The sequence below is a fragment of the Macaca fascicularis genome, chromosome 15, assembly GCF_037993035.2.
Source record: "Macaca fascicularis isolate 582-1 chromosome 15, T2T-MFA8v1.1".
NCBI lineage: Eukaryota > Metazoa > Chordata > Mammalia > Primates > Cercopithecidae > Macaca > Macaca fascicularis.
The window spans coordinates 119,355,559-119,372,268 of record NC_088389.1 but is presented as its reverse complement, the minus strand read 5'-3'; the positions used below and the strand labels follow the sequence as shown (position 1 = coordinate 119,372,268).

Genomic DNA, 16,710 nt, shown 5'->3' with positions numbered 1-16,710 from the left:
GTGCCACCATAGGCAGAAGGCTCTCCCCTGCATCCTTCCACCACTGGGAACTTTGGAGGATCACCAAGGTACAGCACCCAGTGGCAGAGCTCCACCCAGACACACAATCCTGCAAACAGACATTTGTGCCCAGCTTAGTCACTGCTGATGGAGGAGACATGCAGAGTTGATGGGGGGACTCACCTGTGTCCCCTGCCCCACTCCTGTACATTCCACTCACAGCACCCACGTCCTGAGGTCGGCCTGCCCACTTTGCTCTCCTCCTGGGCCTGCATCGCCTACTGTACGTGAGGGCAGTTTTGTGCCAGCCCCTGCAAGGCCTTCTTTAAGGATGATTTATCTGTCTCATTTTGTTGCTGGTGATAGTTTAGTGTCCCCCTAGAGCCTGGCACCAGAAACTATCCGTGTTTTCTCCTGCTTTGACTTGGACGTAGGTCACAGCCAGAGGAGGAGCCCTCACCTTCCTACCAAACATCTAGGGAGTCCTGAGGGAGGCCCAGAGGGAAGGATGAAAAGGACAAGCCAGACCTGCTGTTGTCCACAGACCACAGAGGTCCCCACACCCAAAATATGGGACAAAGGAGCCTGCCCCACAACTGGCACCCCACCTCCTTGCCCTGCTGCTTCTCACCCTCCACCCTCACCTCTCACCCCCACCATTCCTATCTTCCACCTTCCAACCCCGTGTCACCTCTCCATCTTTCACCCCTTAACCTGACCCCCATTCTCCTTACTTTTGGACACTGGGGGTGATTCCTGCTGACCACAGGCCACACAGAGCTGAGTGTGCATTTCTGCCCTAGCCTAGGGAAGAAATATGTTTTAATTAAGCTGCTGTGAAACCTTGGGGATCTCTACCTAAAAACGATACACATTTTTAACAGGAACAGTCTACAAAAATCAAATCAAGAAGAAATTCCTTACTATGAATCATTCCAGAGGCTCCAAAGTGCTCTTGTTTTAGGAGTAGGAGATGTTGCTTTTGTTTCTTTGCAAAACCTCACCTCCTCCAGCTTCTCTCCCTGAAAACCGAGTCCCACCCAGTGCTCTCAAACTGAATATTCATTTATTCTTTTGGTTTTTAAATAGACTTTATTTGATATTATTTAATAAATATTGTAAAGAACTGACATCTTGACAATATTGAGGATTCCTATCCATAAATATGAAATACCTCTTCATTTATTTCGTTCTTTGATTTCTTTTATCGGACTTTTGTAGTTTTCCTCATATAGATCTCATAGGCATTTTGTTAGATTTATACCTATTTCATTTTCAGGGGTGCCAATGTAAATGGTATTGCGTTTAAAATTTTAAATTCCATGTGTTCATTGCTGATATACAGGAAAGTGATTGACTTTTGTATATTTACCTTATATCCTGCAACCTTACTAGAATCACATTTAGTTCAAGGAGGTTCTTTTGATTTTTTTTTCAGATTTTCTTCTAGACAATCATGCCATCTGTGAACAAAGGCAGTTTCATTTCTTCCTTCCCAATCAGTATACCTTTTTTTTCTCTTTTCTGTCTTACTGTCTTACTTTTGGACACTGTAGGTGATGCCTCCTGACCACAGGCCACACAAAGTCAAGTGTGCACTTCTTCCCCCAGCCTAGAGAAGAGGCATATTTTAATTAAGCTGCTGTGAAACCTTGGATATTTCTACCTAAAAATGGCAACACGTTTTAGCAATAATGGTTTACAAAGATGAAATCAGAAAATAAATTCTATAGGTTTTCTTTGGAATATTAGGACTTCCAGTACAATATTGAAATGGAGTAGTGAGAGGGAATATCCTTGTCTTGTTCTTGATCTTTGAGTTTCTCAGTATCAGATATAATGTTAGCTGTAGGGTTTTTTTGCAGATATTCTTTTTTTTTTTTTTTCCTGAGACAGAGTCTTGCTCTGTTGCCCAGGCTGGAGTGCAGTGGTGTGATCTCAATTGACTGCAGCCTCCATCTCCTGGGTTCAAGCAATTCTCCTGCCTCAGCCTCCTGAGTAGCTGGGATTATAGTTACCAACCATGACGTCTGGCTAATTTTTGAATTTTTTTCAGTAGAGATGGGGTTACACTGTGTTGGCCAGGCTGGTCTTGAACTCCTGACCTCAAGTGATCCTCCTGCCTTGGCCTTCCAAAGTGCTGGGATTACAAGTATGAGCCACCATGCCCAACCCATAGATATTCTTTATCAAGTTGAGGAATTTCCTCTCCTACTTTATCAAGAGGGCTTAAAAAAAAAAAGAAAAGAAAAACCTACTTTATCGAGAGGTTTTTTTTGTTTGTTTGTTTGTTTTAAGACCCTTTTTAAAATTACAGTTTAAGTTCTGGGATACCTGTGCAGAACTTGCAGGTTTGTTACATAGGTATACACGTGCCATGGTGGTTTGCTGCGCCCATCAACCCGTCATCTACATTAGGTATTTCTGCTAATGCTATCCCTAGCCCCCTACCCTCTGACAGGCCCTGGTGTGTGATGTTCCCCTCCCTGTGTCCACATGTTCTCATTGTTCAACTCCCACTTATGAGTGAGGACATGTGGTGTTTGGTTTTCTGTTCCTGTGTTAGTTTGCTGAGAATGACCATTTCCAGCTTCATCCATGTCCCTGCAAAGGACATGAACTCATCCTTTTTTATGGTTGCATAGTATTCCATGGTATATATGTGCCACATTTTCTTTATCCAGTGTATCACTGATGGGCATTTGGGTTGCTTCCAAGTCTTTGCTATTGTGAACAGTGCTGCAATAAACATACATGTGCATGTGTCTTTTTAGTAGAATGATTTATAATCCTTTGGGTATATACCCAGTAATGAGATTGCTGGGTCAAATGGTATTTCTGGTTCTAGATCCTTGAGGAGTCACCACACTGTCTTCCACAATGGTTGAACTAATTTACACTCCTGCCAACAGTGTAAAAGCGTTCCTATTTCTCCACATCCTCTCCAGCATCTGTTGTTTCCTGACTTTTTAATGATCACCGTTCTAACTGATGTGATATGGTGTCTTATTGTGGTTTTGATTTGCATTTCTCTAATCACCACTGATGATGAGCTTCTTTTCATACTTTGTTGGCTGCATAAATGTCTTCTTTTGAGAAGTGTCTGTTCATATCCTTCGCCCACTTTTTGATGGGGTCATTTTTCTGTTGTAAATGTGTTTAAGTTCTTTGGTAGATTCTGGATATTAGCCCTTTGTCAGATGGGTAGATTGTAAAAATTTTCTCCCATTCTGTAGGTTGCCTGTTCACTCTGATGATAGTTTCTTTTGCTGTGCAGAAGCTCTTTAGTTTAATTAGATCCCATTTGTCAATTTTGGCTTTTGTTGCCATTGCTTTTGGTGTTTTAGTCATGAAGTCTTGGTGCATGCCTATGTCTTAAATGTATTGCCTAGGTTTTCTTCTAGGGTTTTTATGGTTTTAGGTCTTACATTTAAGTCTTTAATCCTTCTTGAGTTAATTTGTGTATAAGGTGTAAGGAGGGGGTCCAGTTTCTGTTTTCTGCTTAGGGCTAGCCAGTTTTCCCAACACCATTTATTAAACAGGGAATCCTTTCCCCATTGCATGTTTTTGTCAGGTTTGTCAAAGATCAGATGGTTGTAGATGTGTGGTGTTATTTATGATGCCTCTGTTCTGTTCCATTGGTCTATATATCTGTTTTGGTACCAGTAGCATACTGTTTTGGTTACTGTAGCCTTGTAGTATAATTTGAAGTCAGGTAGTATGATGCCTCCAGCTTTGTTCTTTTTGCTTACAATTGTCTCGGTGATGTGGGCTCTTTTTTGGTTCAATATGAAATTTAAAGTAGTTTTTTCTAATTCTGTGAAGAAAGTCAGCAGTAGCTTGATGGGGATAGAGTTGAATCTATAAATTAGTTTGGGCATTATGGCCATTTTCACGATATCGATTCTTCCTATCCATGAGCATGGAATGTATTTCCATTTGTTTGTAAAAAAAAGACCTTTTTTTTAAAAAAGAAAAAAAAGAAAAAAATCTCTTGGTAAGAGATGTTGGATTTTGTCAAATGCTTTGTCTGCATCCATTGATATGATCATGTGATTTTTCTTCTTTAACATGATGGATAAAAGTAATTGATTTCTGAATATTGGACTAACTTTGCATACCTGAAATAAATTCCACTTGGTTGTGGTGTATACTTATTTTTATACATTGTTGAGTTCAATTTGTTAATATTTGTTGAGCATTTTTGCATCTATGTTCATGAGAGGTATTGTGCTATAGAGTTCTTTTTTTTTATTATACTTTAAGTTCTAGGGTACGTGTGCACAACGTGCAGGTTTGTTACATATGTATACATGTGCCATGTTGGTGTGCTGCACCCATTAACTCGTCATTTACATTACATATATCTCCTAATGCTATCCCTCCCCCCTCCCCGCTCCCCACAATAGGACCTGGTGTGTGATGCTCCCCTTCCTGAGTCCAAGTGATCTCATTGTTCAATTCCTACCTATAAGTGAGAACATGCAGTATTTGGTTTTCTGTTCTTGCAATAGTTTGCTGAGAATGATGGTTTCCAGCTGCATCCATGTCCCTACAAAGGACACGAACTCATCCTTTTTTATGGTTGCATAGTATTCCATGGTGTATATGTGCCACATTTCTTAATCCAGTCTGTCACTCATGGACATTTGGGTTGATTCCAAGTCTTTGCTATTGTGAATAGTGCCGCAGTAAACATACGTGTGCACGTGTCTTTATAGCAGCATGACTTATAATCCTTTGGGTATATCCCCAGTAATGGGATGGCTGGGTCAAATGGTATTTCTAGTTCTAGATCCTTGAGGAATCGCCACACTGTTTTCCACAATGGTTGAACTAGTTTACAGTCCCACCAACAGTGTAAAAGTGTTCCTATTTCTCCACATCCTCTCCAGCACCTGTTGTTTCATGATTTTTTTAATGATTGCCATTCTAACTGGTGTGAGATGGTATCTCATTGTAGTTTTGATTTGCATTTCTCTGATGGCCAGTGATGATGAGCATTTTTTCATGTGTCTGTTGGCTGTATGAATGTCTTCTTTTGAGAAATGTCTGTTCATATCCTTTGCCCACTTTTTGATGGGGTTGTTTGTTTTTTTCTGGTAAATTTGATTGAGTTCTTTGTAGGTTCTGGATATTAGCCCTTTGTCAGATGGGTAGATTGCAAAAATTTTTCTCCCATTCTGTAGGTTGCCTGTTCACTCTGATGGTAGTTTCTTTTGCTGTGCAGAAGTTCTTTAGTTTAATTAGATCCCATTTGTCAATTTTGGCTTTTGTTGCCATTGCTTTTGGTGTTTTAGTCATGAAGTCCTTGCCCATGCCTATGTCCTGAATGGTATTACCTAGGTTTTCTTCTAGGGTTTTTATGGTTTTAGGTCTAACATTTAAGTCTCTAATCTATCTTGCATTAATTTTTGTATAAGGAGTAAGGAAAGGATCCAGTTTCAGCTTTCTACTTATGACTAGCCAATTTTCCCAACACCATTTATTAAATAGGGAATCCTTTCCCCATTTCTTGTTTTTGTCAGATTTGTCAAAGATCAGATGGCTGTAGATGTGTGGTATTATTTCTGAGGGCTCTGTTCTGTTATTCTTTTAATGTCTTTGGATTTGGTATTAAGGTAATGCTGACTTCATAGAATGAGGAAGTATGTTCTCTGACTCTATCTTCTGAGAAAGATTGTAGGGAATTGAAATAAATTATTCCTTAAATGCTTGATAGAATTCACCAGTGAACCCATCTAGGCCTTGTGTTTTTTGTTTTGGAAGGTTATTTATTATTGATTCAATTTCTTTAATATATATATGCCTATTCCAGTTGTTTATTTCTTCTTGTGTGAGTTTTGGCAGGTTGTACCTTTCAAGGAATTTTTAAATTTAGATTATCAAATTTATGAGCATAGAGTCATCCATAATACAGATGCCCCCCAACCTAGGATGAGCTTACATCCCAATAAACCTATCATATGTTGGGAATATTGTAAATCAAATGCAAATAAGAACCTGATAAACTGGCCACAAGGTTGAATTCTGTTATTCCTGTATTCCTTTACTGTCTTTTTAATGTTCATGGGATCTCTTGTGGGGTCCCCTCTTTTCTTTCTTATATTGATAATTTGGGCTTTATCATCTTTTTTTCTTAGCCCGGCTAGAGGTTTATCAATTGTATTGATATTTTCAAAGAACCAGCTTTTGGTTTCATTTATTTTTTCTACTGATTTGCTGTTTTCAATTTATTGATTTCTGCCCTAATTTTTATCTATTATTTCTTTCCTCCTGCTTACTTTAGATTAATTTGTTCTTCCTTTTTTAGCTTCCTAAGGTGGAAGCTTAGATGATTAATTTTAGACTTTTCTAAATTTCTAGTATATGTATATTTTAGTCTCTTCTGTAGCCTGACTAGAATGAAGGCTTTCATCTTGATTTTTATTTCCTCTTTACTATGCACAGCCTCAACCAGTTGTCTGGGGTTAACATTCCATGTGTCTTCACTGTGGCAGAATCCTTGCAGGTGTGTCTGGAGTCTAAGTTTGTCTTGGCTGCCCAGTGGTTTTAATCAGCCATCAGCATTTCTAGTGCATAACAGGTGGGTCCACACAGAGAGTTCTGTTGGCTGTAAGTTCTTTGGGCAGGAGCCAGACTTCAGTATTTATGGCAAAGAAGTGAACTGGCCTCTCTATTTCCTTAGTCAGTAAATACATATATATGTGTTTATGTTGGCCAGCCTATATACTGAAATATGCTAACTGGTGATTCTCAGCTTTGACAGCATGTTGGAATCACTGGAGGAGCCTAAGACACTTGGTGCCCAGGCCACACCCTGAGCTCCTTATGGAACTGGCCTGGGGCCTGGACTGTGGTTACTAAAAGGTCCTCAGGAGGTTTGGAGGTGAGACCAGGTTGAGACTATTGTCTCAGACACTTCCCTGCCCTAGACACTAAACCATGCTTCACCCATTCCAGTTTGCTCAGAACTTACGTGTCAGTCATTAAGGAATGAGAGTAAGGAGTCAATGTTAAGGCAACACCCCAGTACTGGTCTCAAGCCGAGTTCCTGGGTGCCCCCGGCTTCCAAATAAGTATGCTGCTTGAGTCACTCAGGGGGTCTTTCTGGGGCAGGAATGCTGAGGAGCCCCAAGAGAATTAAACAACTTCAGTAGAAAGATGCTGGGAAGTCTTGCCAAAAGCTTCCTTTCTGAACTTGCCCAACAGGTTACATCCTTAGTGAGGCTCAGTGCTCAAAAATCAGGAGACCCTCTGGTCCGGAGAGATCTCCCTCTGGTGCTTACAGAGATGGGTGGCGAGGGTTCCTGCAGGAGGAAAACACTCTAATTTCAAAGTTCTTCTGTTCCTTCAGCTGCTGGTTGGTAGAGCCATGAGCAGATGGTATAAGCTTCTCAGAGCACCTTGGGTGGGGACTTCCAATATGCACACCTGAAGTAAAGATTTGGGATGGTGGTTAAAAGTCCAGAGGCTGATGTTTCTTTGGTAGGTTGATGGAGGGGGAGAGGCAAGAGTGGCCACATTAGTGGAAGCAGGAGTGACAATGAGAATTTGGGGAAAAGATAATATTGGGGAAAACCGGAGAATGAACATAGCCTTGGGAGTCCCTGCAGGAGGATGAGGAGAGCTGGGTGTCCCATGAAAGGATGGGCTCCTGGAAATTCATCTGCACACACTGATGGAGAGGAGACCCCTACTAAGGCTGGAGAGCGAGGCAGGGAATTCAACTGACCCTCGAGCGTAACCGCGAGGGTGGCCTGTGAGGGTGAATGGACATAGCCAGGTGGCTGCTTTCTGCCTCCATCTCCCACTTCTCAAACATGCAAGTCCCAGGGCATTGTGTCCAGAACTCCTCGAAAGACAGCTCCTGACAGGCCCCACCCCACCTTTTTCAAGTGTGAGCCATATCTGTGAATGTGCCGGCTCAGAGTGGAGGCAGCTGATGGACCCCAGGGACCACGGTGCAGGCCAGCAAGCAGGGCAGAGTGTTCAACTTCCTCTCCCCTAACATGGCATTAAAAGTTGATGGGCAGGCTGTAGAATTGAAAGCCCAGGAACATGGAGCCTGTACCTCTGACCCAGCCTGGCTCACTCTCCAGTGGGGGACTGCAGGGGCAACAGGAGCTCCTCTGGGGAACTGTGGAGCTTGCCCCTGGTGGGTGCCCAGGATGCCTGGGGAGGAAGGAAGGCTGCCCGGAGGTGCTGGCATTGAGGTGGGGCCAGGCTCAGATGGAAGGGACTCATTCTGGGCCGGGAGATGGCCATGCAAAGGCCTAGAGGTGGGAGGGTCATGGGAGACTGCAGAGCCCAGTGCAGGGTTCCCTCCCAGGGAGGGAGCAGGAGAGACAGGTGAGGTGGCCCTGGTTGGTGAAGGATGGGGAGGCCATGCCTATAGGACAGTGGGCTGAGACATTCCAGAGCTCAGTCCCAGGGGCCTGAGCTTATGGTTACTGAAAGGTCCTCAGGTAGTTTGGAGGTGAGCCCAACCAATGAAATGGATTGGCCATTGCTAGTGACCAGGGTCTTTGCAGATGGCATCTCTAAAGTGGAGGAAGCCCCTTGTCCCCTCCTCCTTTCCTTCTGGGCCAGTTCAGATGGTCTGGCTGATTCTGAGCAAAGCATGTTCTCTTTTTACTGCCTGTGGGATATGCTTAACCGTTCCTTTGCTTCATTCATAGATCCGGACGAAGGATAGAGTCTTTGACAGTATCAGCCACCTCATCAACCACCACCTAGAGAGCAGCCTGCCCATCGTCTCTGCGGGGAGTGAGCTGTGCCTCCAGCAGCCAGTGGAGAGGAAGCAGTGACCCAGCCAGCGCTGCTCCCAGCACTGTGCACCAGGTCAGGAGGACCTGGAGTGGACTGGAATCGGGGCTGCAGGAACTGGGACAGCTGCCTATGGCTCAGAGCCTTCTTCAAAAGCTTCAAAAGGAAGGCTTCCTTTAAGGTCAAGTTTCATAAACTTGGTTCTGAATTTCTCATATGCATATTAAAGGTGTACATACCTATACATCCTGTACAAAGTATCCCTCTATATTTATATTTTTTAAGACTAAGAAAGATGTAAGACTAATGTTCTGTGCTGTATGTTTTTAATGAAAAAAAAGTAAGTTTGACTGTAGTTGTCCAGGCAAAAATTTAATTCAACTGACCCATTCCACCGGGAAATGCCACTAGGAAGGTGTAGCCTGCAGTTTTACCTAATAAGCACAATTGGAGGGGAATAGAAGAACAGAATTGTGATGGAATTGCAAGGCGTGCTGCTCAGAGCATGCCTAGCCCTGCACTGAAAGCTATGAGATACTTGTTTTGAGGCATGACTGTGCTTGCTGGTGGGAGCAGACATCCTCCCTTGGCCTCCCTAGGATACCTCCTGTGCTCCCTGCACTGCACTCCACGTGCCTGGGGTGTCCAGCACCAGACGACTCACTGCAGCTTCACTAAAGAACAGGTGGCACTCCAGCTCCTCCGGGTCCTGCTGAGCACTGGACCCCGCCACCCTTGACCCCAGTTGTGCAAGGAGTACTTGGGAATTCATTTCATGCCAAAATGGCACAAAATAAGCTTCACCAACCAAGATCTTGGTTGACGAGTGCTTCCCTGTTCTTGTGCATCTAATGCTAAAATGGGTATTTGTAAAAGGGTGGCCGGGGCAAGTTCCTGGTTTGTATCTCCCTCTAGTCAGTGGTTGACTACAGGCTGCTTGTGGTAGTTGCTAGTAAAGTCTCCCTCCCACCTTATACAATAGGGGAGAAGCCCGTGTGACAGCAAGAGCAGGCCCCCATCCCAGAGCTCAGTCCCGGAGACTCAGGCATTGAGGCTTCTGGGGCTGCATGTGCCAGAAACCCAGGAGTCACTGGAATCCATTTGAGGTTCTGCCTCTGGCATGAGGGATGGGGGAAAGGCCTGCTGTCCCAACAAGGTTTCCCAGTCGCTGCAGGGAAGAGCATGTGCCCACCCCCACTCTTTGTCTTGACTCCCTTTCTTCCAGGTAAAATACTGTCATTTCCTGAGGAGTCATTTGGTGTTAGAAAACTGGCAATGTTTAGGGCTTTCAAATACTGTCTGGGCTGAGACTGCCCTGTGATTTTCACAGATACCCTTTAAAGAATAGATGGATCCATTTGCTCGTTGGCAGCTTGGCTCTCGTTCTGGTGAGACCCCAACAGGGTACAGCACCCTGTAGGGTACAGGTCAGCAGAACAGAAAGACACCCTAACCATGTTTAGAGTTGGATAGTGATAAATCTGATCCTGTAAGGAGAGTTACAAGGAGTCTGAAACCTCTGGCAGATAATAATACTGCTAAGTTCTAATGCCAATGGCGTGAGCCCCATTTCTGCCTTGGGGTGTGCGTGTGGCCAGATGGAAGGATAGGTTAGAGCTAACCAGTGAGGATGAGTCAGGGCAGGCCCCAGCCTTCATACATGGCTTTCTAGGGGGGTTTTGCCTTTGAGGGTCCAATGAATTTGAGATGACAGTGAAGTCAGTGTTCTAGAATGTTCTGCAGTGGATTGACACTCTGGAGAGTGTGGCACTAATGTAGACTGAGCTACTGTTTCCTGAAATGGTTTTGGCTTCAGGCATGATGTGGATACTCTGCTTAGTGATCTAGAAGCAGAGGGCTGCATGGGGATGCTGGCAGCAGCTGCATCCGGCTTCTGCCCCGAGACAGTGTTGACTTGGATGCTCTGAGAGCTGCCCTGCACATCTGTCCTCTGGGAGGCTGGGAGCCCTGGAGAGACACACACAGCTCTGACCCACCTGTATGTGCATGTGCACCACATAGAAAAATGTGCGAAATAACCTTCTTTCAACATTCGTGCATTCCCCATTTGTGAAAGGTCAAAATGCTATTATAACATTCAGGGACAATAGCAAAGTAGGAAATGCAAATTAGGAGCTATGAATGCTGTAACATTTGATTTACTTTATTTTTCTCTTGGGGGGACTTGAATGGTAATCTGCAGCTTTAGTAGCTCCTGCTGTGAAGTCAGTGTCTAGTTCGATGGTGATAGAAAATATATATAATACTTTTTTTGCATGAGAATCAATTTAAAAATTCAAAGTATTGGAGTCAAATTTTTTCTTTTTAATATTAATTCAAAATATACATTTTAATCTCAGATTAGAATATTGGTTACACTAGAATAGTGCCAGTGAAGTGAGCAGGCTTCAGACATAGCAGATGGCAGCGATTTTCTAATCTTTGTTCCCTTCCATTTGTAAAGCGGATTAGAGCGCACGTTAGTTATCCCAACTCTTCCCTCCAGCACCGTGTGCTGGACCATTCCTGTGAGCCTCACTGACACATGGGGAAACTGAGGCTGGGGCTGGTGCCACACCTTGCTGGAGGCCATGTTATCATCTGGCTGCAGAGCCCTGCTCACTCAGCATTTCCTGAGCCCTGCTGTGTGCCAGCCTGTGCTTTGAGCTCAGGATTCCAAGGCAAAAGCAGTGGAGCCTCCCCCCTGTCTTGCCTGGGCCCCTCTTCCCCACACTTTCTCAGGCCACATCTCTGCCTGGGCAGGGCAGGGAAGCTGAACAGTGAACGCAGTGGGAACGGCACTATACCTTGCGTTCCAGGGCCTCGGGCTTCTAGGGCACAGTTGCTGCTGCTGTGCTGGGCCACTGTGGCCCTGCAGAGTGCACCTGGGCCCTGCTGCCCCTCCAATGGGCACCCCCAACACTTAACCCCAGACTCTATGTCTTCTGGGAGTACAAGGTGGGGGCCAGCAGTCCTAAAACGGCCCCTCTGCCCTTACTGAGTGGCCCTAGAGACCCCTTCCCACCTCCCTTAACCCCACGAATGAATCAGCTGTGCTTCAAATGACATCTCTGTCGCACGGAGGCCGGCTGGGCCTCCCATGGGGGTGCTCATTGTGGTTTAACTCAGCTTTGATTCTTGACCTCCAAGGCTGCCACTGAGTAGCTCACTGGAGAATCAGGTGGGGAGGTGAAAAACACCGCAGTCAAATGACTCAATCTTAAATCCTGTGCTTAAGACACCACTGTTGCTGCTTTTTATATCAGAAGCGCCCAAAGACTGGGCGTCCGCTCAGCCTTGACGAGCGAGCGGCTATTTTGTCAGGCCATCTCTAATGTTGGGATAATGGACAAAGGCCTGATTGGGCCATATATGGCCTTCTTTAGGGCCTCCTGGAGGAGGAGGAGGTCGTGGGAAATTTCTAATGAAGAAAGGAAATGAGAAGCCGTGTGTATAGGTAAAGGCCTAACCTAAAAGGAAGGACAGGCTCAGGGAAGGGTGGATCCTAAAGGGCCCATGTGCTGGGGGCACAGTGGACATGTGTGTCCAGCCCAGCCTCCATGCCTGGTGCTAGGATTCTGAAAGTGGCCCCAGCTCCGGAAATAAAGCTTTCCTTTTCAGTAGCATCCAAAACTTGGGTAGCTTCTTTCTATAAGCAATGCTTTAAGATGGACGTCTGGGTCCTCATTTCCTCCAAACTGGCTGCCACCTGAAGGGCAGTGACACATTTCTTTTCTGTTGGGCTGAGCTGGGCAGAAGTCTTGGACTGTAGGCGTTCCTGGGGCAGGGGCAGTGCTGGCCACGAGTAGATACCTCCACGCTGGTACACCCAAAACGGCATGGACTCAGGCGGGTTGCTGGATTTCTCTGAGCCTTGGTGTGCTCTACACCGCAGGGCTATACATGTTCCCAGCTTGAGGGAGTGCTGGGGATTGACAAATACATGAAACATGTAAAGCGCAATGATTTTCTAAAATTCTGCATTCCCAACGTGCCCATCAGTTCCCTCTTGCTGGCCCAACTTTGCGTGCTGTCCACAAATCCCTTTCTGTGGACGGTGACAGTAGTATTGGGAGTGAGTAGGAGGATTGTGGAAAGATCGCAGAGGTCATTGCAGGACCCAGACAGACCTTGCAGTGGGTTTAGAGTAATACTCAGGTTCTCCCGTGGAACTTTCAAAGTTGGCTCTAAGACAGATGAAGTGGACAAACCCACTCCTGGACATAGTGTCAACCTAGAACTGTCAGCTCCACACAGGATCACAGGGCAGGGAGCTCGGCAAGACAGCCCAGCTGGGGGCCCCGCTTTTCAGAAGAGGAAACTGGAGCCATGCAAGGGCCTGGGGATCAACTTAGGAAAGAGCACAGGACTCACAGTCCTGGACCTGTGCGTAAAGCTCACCCCCCGCCCCATGGAAATGGCACGCAGTGCTTCCCTCCTGGGTTCTACATCTGTGCTCCATCTCGAAATGCGTAAAAGCCTGAGTCATTCAGACGGGAGAGGCAGTATTTCTGTTTCCTCTGTCTTAGTTGGGGTTTCTCCAGAGGGAAACCCTGAGAGAGGACTTGAGGGTATGTAGTTTATCTGAGTGAAGATCCCAGGAGTAGGGCGAGAAGGAAGCTGACGAGGAAGACATGCATTATCAAGTAAGTTACCATCATGTGCACAACTGGAGCCGAATCCCACTGGGGAACCCTGAGAGACAGAGCTGACACCCCGGAGTTAACCCAGCAGAGCAGGGAGACGGCTGGGGTATTTATTCACCAAGTCTATCACTTATGGAAGGCTGTTTCTGGAAACAGTTTCTGACTGGCCCTGCACACACCTGTACGTGCCTCCCAAGCCGGGGAAGTCCTTGGGCCGAGAGACAGGCGCTCATGACAAGCAGACTCGGATGGAAGGCAGGCATCAGAACCACCCTGCGAGCTGGTTCAGACAAAGATGGCAGGCCCTCCCACCCCCTGGCCCCGCCAAGCTCCTGGCTCCCTAGGTCTGGAGTGGGGCCCGAGAATTTGCATTTCAAAAATTCTCGAAGCGATGTTGGTGCAGCTGCTCTGAAGTCTTGACTTTGAGAATCACTCACTAGTGAGAGTTTCCAGCCCTTACCTGTCTCTTATTGATGGCTTTCCCCCCTCTAATTTATAATTATGTTTTCACACCACTTCATGTCACAGATCCCAGGGTCCGTGCTGTGAATTTAAAAGTGGAGAATTAATAAGCATTTATAACTCCATGCAACCATTGCTGGCAGCTTAAATGCCATCTGCCAGCCACAATTTATTTATAATGGGGTTTATACATATTTATAAGTTTGCAAGCAACAAATGCACAGTTTTAAAACTGGCACATTTTATAGCAGCCAGAAAAATTGCAACTTTATACCAGGACTTGTGAATGTGAGTTGCATATGTATATACGTACATGCATATACTTACATTGATTAAAAACGGATCTGCATCTCTCTACACATGCAGACTGACTCTGTGCTGTGCACCTTGGGACTCCTCCCTGGGCTTTGGTTTTACAACTAGCTAGGAAGTCAAACAAACATGAAGAATTTGGGAATTGGCAGGCTGTGGCATCAGCCATGGAGGATGGTCCTGGATGCTGTAGAATGTGGGATCCAGCACAAAGGGAACAAGAACAGGACATGAGGACCACAGGGGTTGGGGGAACCCACTGTGGGAAACGAAAGAGAAGCCAGCAGGGGAAGACATGGAAAGACGAAGGTGGAGGCAGAATAAAGATGAGAAGAAGGGAAGAGGAGGCTAAAACAAGCCTAGATTTAGACCTTTGTTCATGCAGCCATGCATAGCTGTCTGAGGCCAGCTGGGAAGGAGGAGAAAGGGAAGGTGTGGTGGAGGAGGCTGTGCTCGTGATGTCATGCTTTGGTGTATTCCCAGGTGCAGCTGCATGTACTTGGCACAGTCTCTTGGGATTTCTGGCCAGCTTCTTGGGCTCATTTGCACATTAGTTAATATGTGGCCAACGCTGTACTGGAATCGTGGGATAGAGAAGTGAATGTATGAGGTCTCTGCCTGAGTTTATAACCTAGAAAGAAATAGACACACACACACAAAGGTGTGGAGTGTGACAAGCCTTAAGGTACCCGTGTGTCCAAGTAAACTAGAACCAACGAGAGCGGAGTGCCCAGGTCAGTCTGGGGACTCTGGAGGCTTCGCATTGCAGGTGTCAGATACTGAGTGTTAGTGGCGTGGAGGAGAGCGTGGAAGGCTCAGGATGGGGAGGGACAGCTGGAGTTGCCACTCTCAGTAGGGATGCTAGAAGGGGCGGGAGGTGATCCCAGCCTCCCTTCTTTCCTCCTCCTGGCTGTCACAGATGTTCTGAATTGATGAATCCCTCCGGCTAAAAACACACAGGTTCTTTCCCTAGGGCTGGAAAAACGGTTCTCGCTGAAAAAGCACCAGGAATAAAATCTCATACAATTTTAGGTGACTCTTTTATTGTCTCACCTTGAAATACTGCAGACGGAAAGACGCGCGCACGGGGAGCTATGGTCCCGAGCTTTGAGGTGATGAATTCCCACTTGTGGTCATTTTTACCATAACCAAAGTTTCTAACCACCAAAATCAAGTGGCAATTAAAACAGGCATTAATGGATAAATCCATCTTTAAATATTAATGGGGTTAATTTTGTTAACAACTATGTGTTGGTTGCAAGTGGAATGTTCTCTGTTCATTTGACTTTTGAATATAAGTTGTTCCAGAATATTGTAAAATTAAGTATGTGAATGTTTCTTTGTATTCAGAATTAAACATTTGGTGTTAAAATCCCAGGATTAGGAGACAACTCCATGTAAATTTAATGTGTAATAATAAGATAATAACTTTTTAAAAAGCATTTGGATAGCAAATTATACATATTGACAAATGAATATTATTTGAAAGTTGTTTTGTTTCCATTAACTTTTTGTGAAACAAAAAGAATTACTGTAACGGTCTATGTCTTGGCGTATTGCCAATTCACCACTTTCTACTTCGTACTGGAACAGAACTGGCTTTTTGGACGTCCCTGAGGAGTGGAAATACAAAACGAATTTCAAGTTCTCTAATCTTTGTCCTATGACAAAGGATAAAACCTAAGTTATCTGGTCAGTGTTTTGGAGATTTGACAACACAGCAGGTGAAGAGAATTAGCTTAAATTCCCTCCTCCCTTTCGATGAATCCACAGCGATTCCTTCACTCTGTCAGGAAATGGTGTGGTTTCCACGCATGAGCCCCTTCATGATCTGTCTGGTGCATCTCTGTGCTCCTGGGATCGCCAAGTGCAGGCACGGCATCGCATCCCCAAGTGTCATCCTGTGACCCACGAGGGGAAGATGACACACCCAATTTAGGTAATGCTGCACTTCTTGTTATAATTGGTTATTGGAAAATGTGCCTTTATTATCAGAACAGTGGTGTGCGCATTTCTGATTATGTAGCTAACCTTTGGATATCTGACTTAGATACTAAAAACATTTGGGTGTTGCAGTTTTGCACTTGTAGATACAATTTAAAAGCATGAAATTGGTGATTTAATTAGATGTTTTCTATAAAATGCACCTTGTTACATTTCTGTGAAAGGGTCTTACCAGCGTGGAATAACTGGCTCAAGGGTTGAGAAAAGCAACCGTTTTCTAAACAGTTAATTGTTTAAAGGACTATACATGTAAGTCTGCCGGCAATAAAGGCTATTGTGAAAAGTATCTTTCATTTGGATGATGGATTCTGTATTGCCTCACTAAAGAGAGGAGGGGAGCTTGAAACTTTTCTCTAGGAGGGAGGTATTGTCCGTGGTTCCCTGGGAGACTTTTAAAAAAACAGTTACAACAAAGCCTTGTCCCATCCACCAAGGCTGTGGAATGAAGATGTATCCTGGCAGATGTACTCCTAGAGGACTCACCTTGCCTTCTAGCACCAGGGCGGGCAGCTGCGTC

General features: G+C 45.1%; 2 protein-coding genes across 8 annotated transcripts in view; one reads left to right on the top strand and one right to left on the bottom strand.

Moving 5' to 3' along the window:
• The window catches only part of SHC3 (SHC adaptor protein 3), a 309,673-nt gene extending 293,194 nt beyond the window's left edge, over positions 1–16,479 (top strand). For all 7 annotated transcript variants that reach the window (XM_074017818.1, XM_074017817.1, XM_074017813.1 and 4 more), the window contains one exon: positions 8,682–16,479. In XM_074017818.1, the coding sequence (XP_073873919.1) occupies positions 8,682–8,810 (129 nt within the window). In that variant the 3' untranslated portion in view covers positions 8,811–16,479. The remainder of the gene's footprint in view (positions 1–8,681) is intronic.
• On the bottom strand, positions 13,929–14,732 carry LOC107127538 (uncharacterized). The gene is given in 1 exon segment (XM_074017821.1): positions 13,929–14,732. A coding segment is annotated over 1 exon segment (660 nt). The 3' UTR covers positions 13,929–14,072.
• Positions 16,480–16,710: the final 231 nt, after the last annotated feature.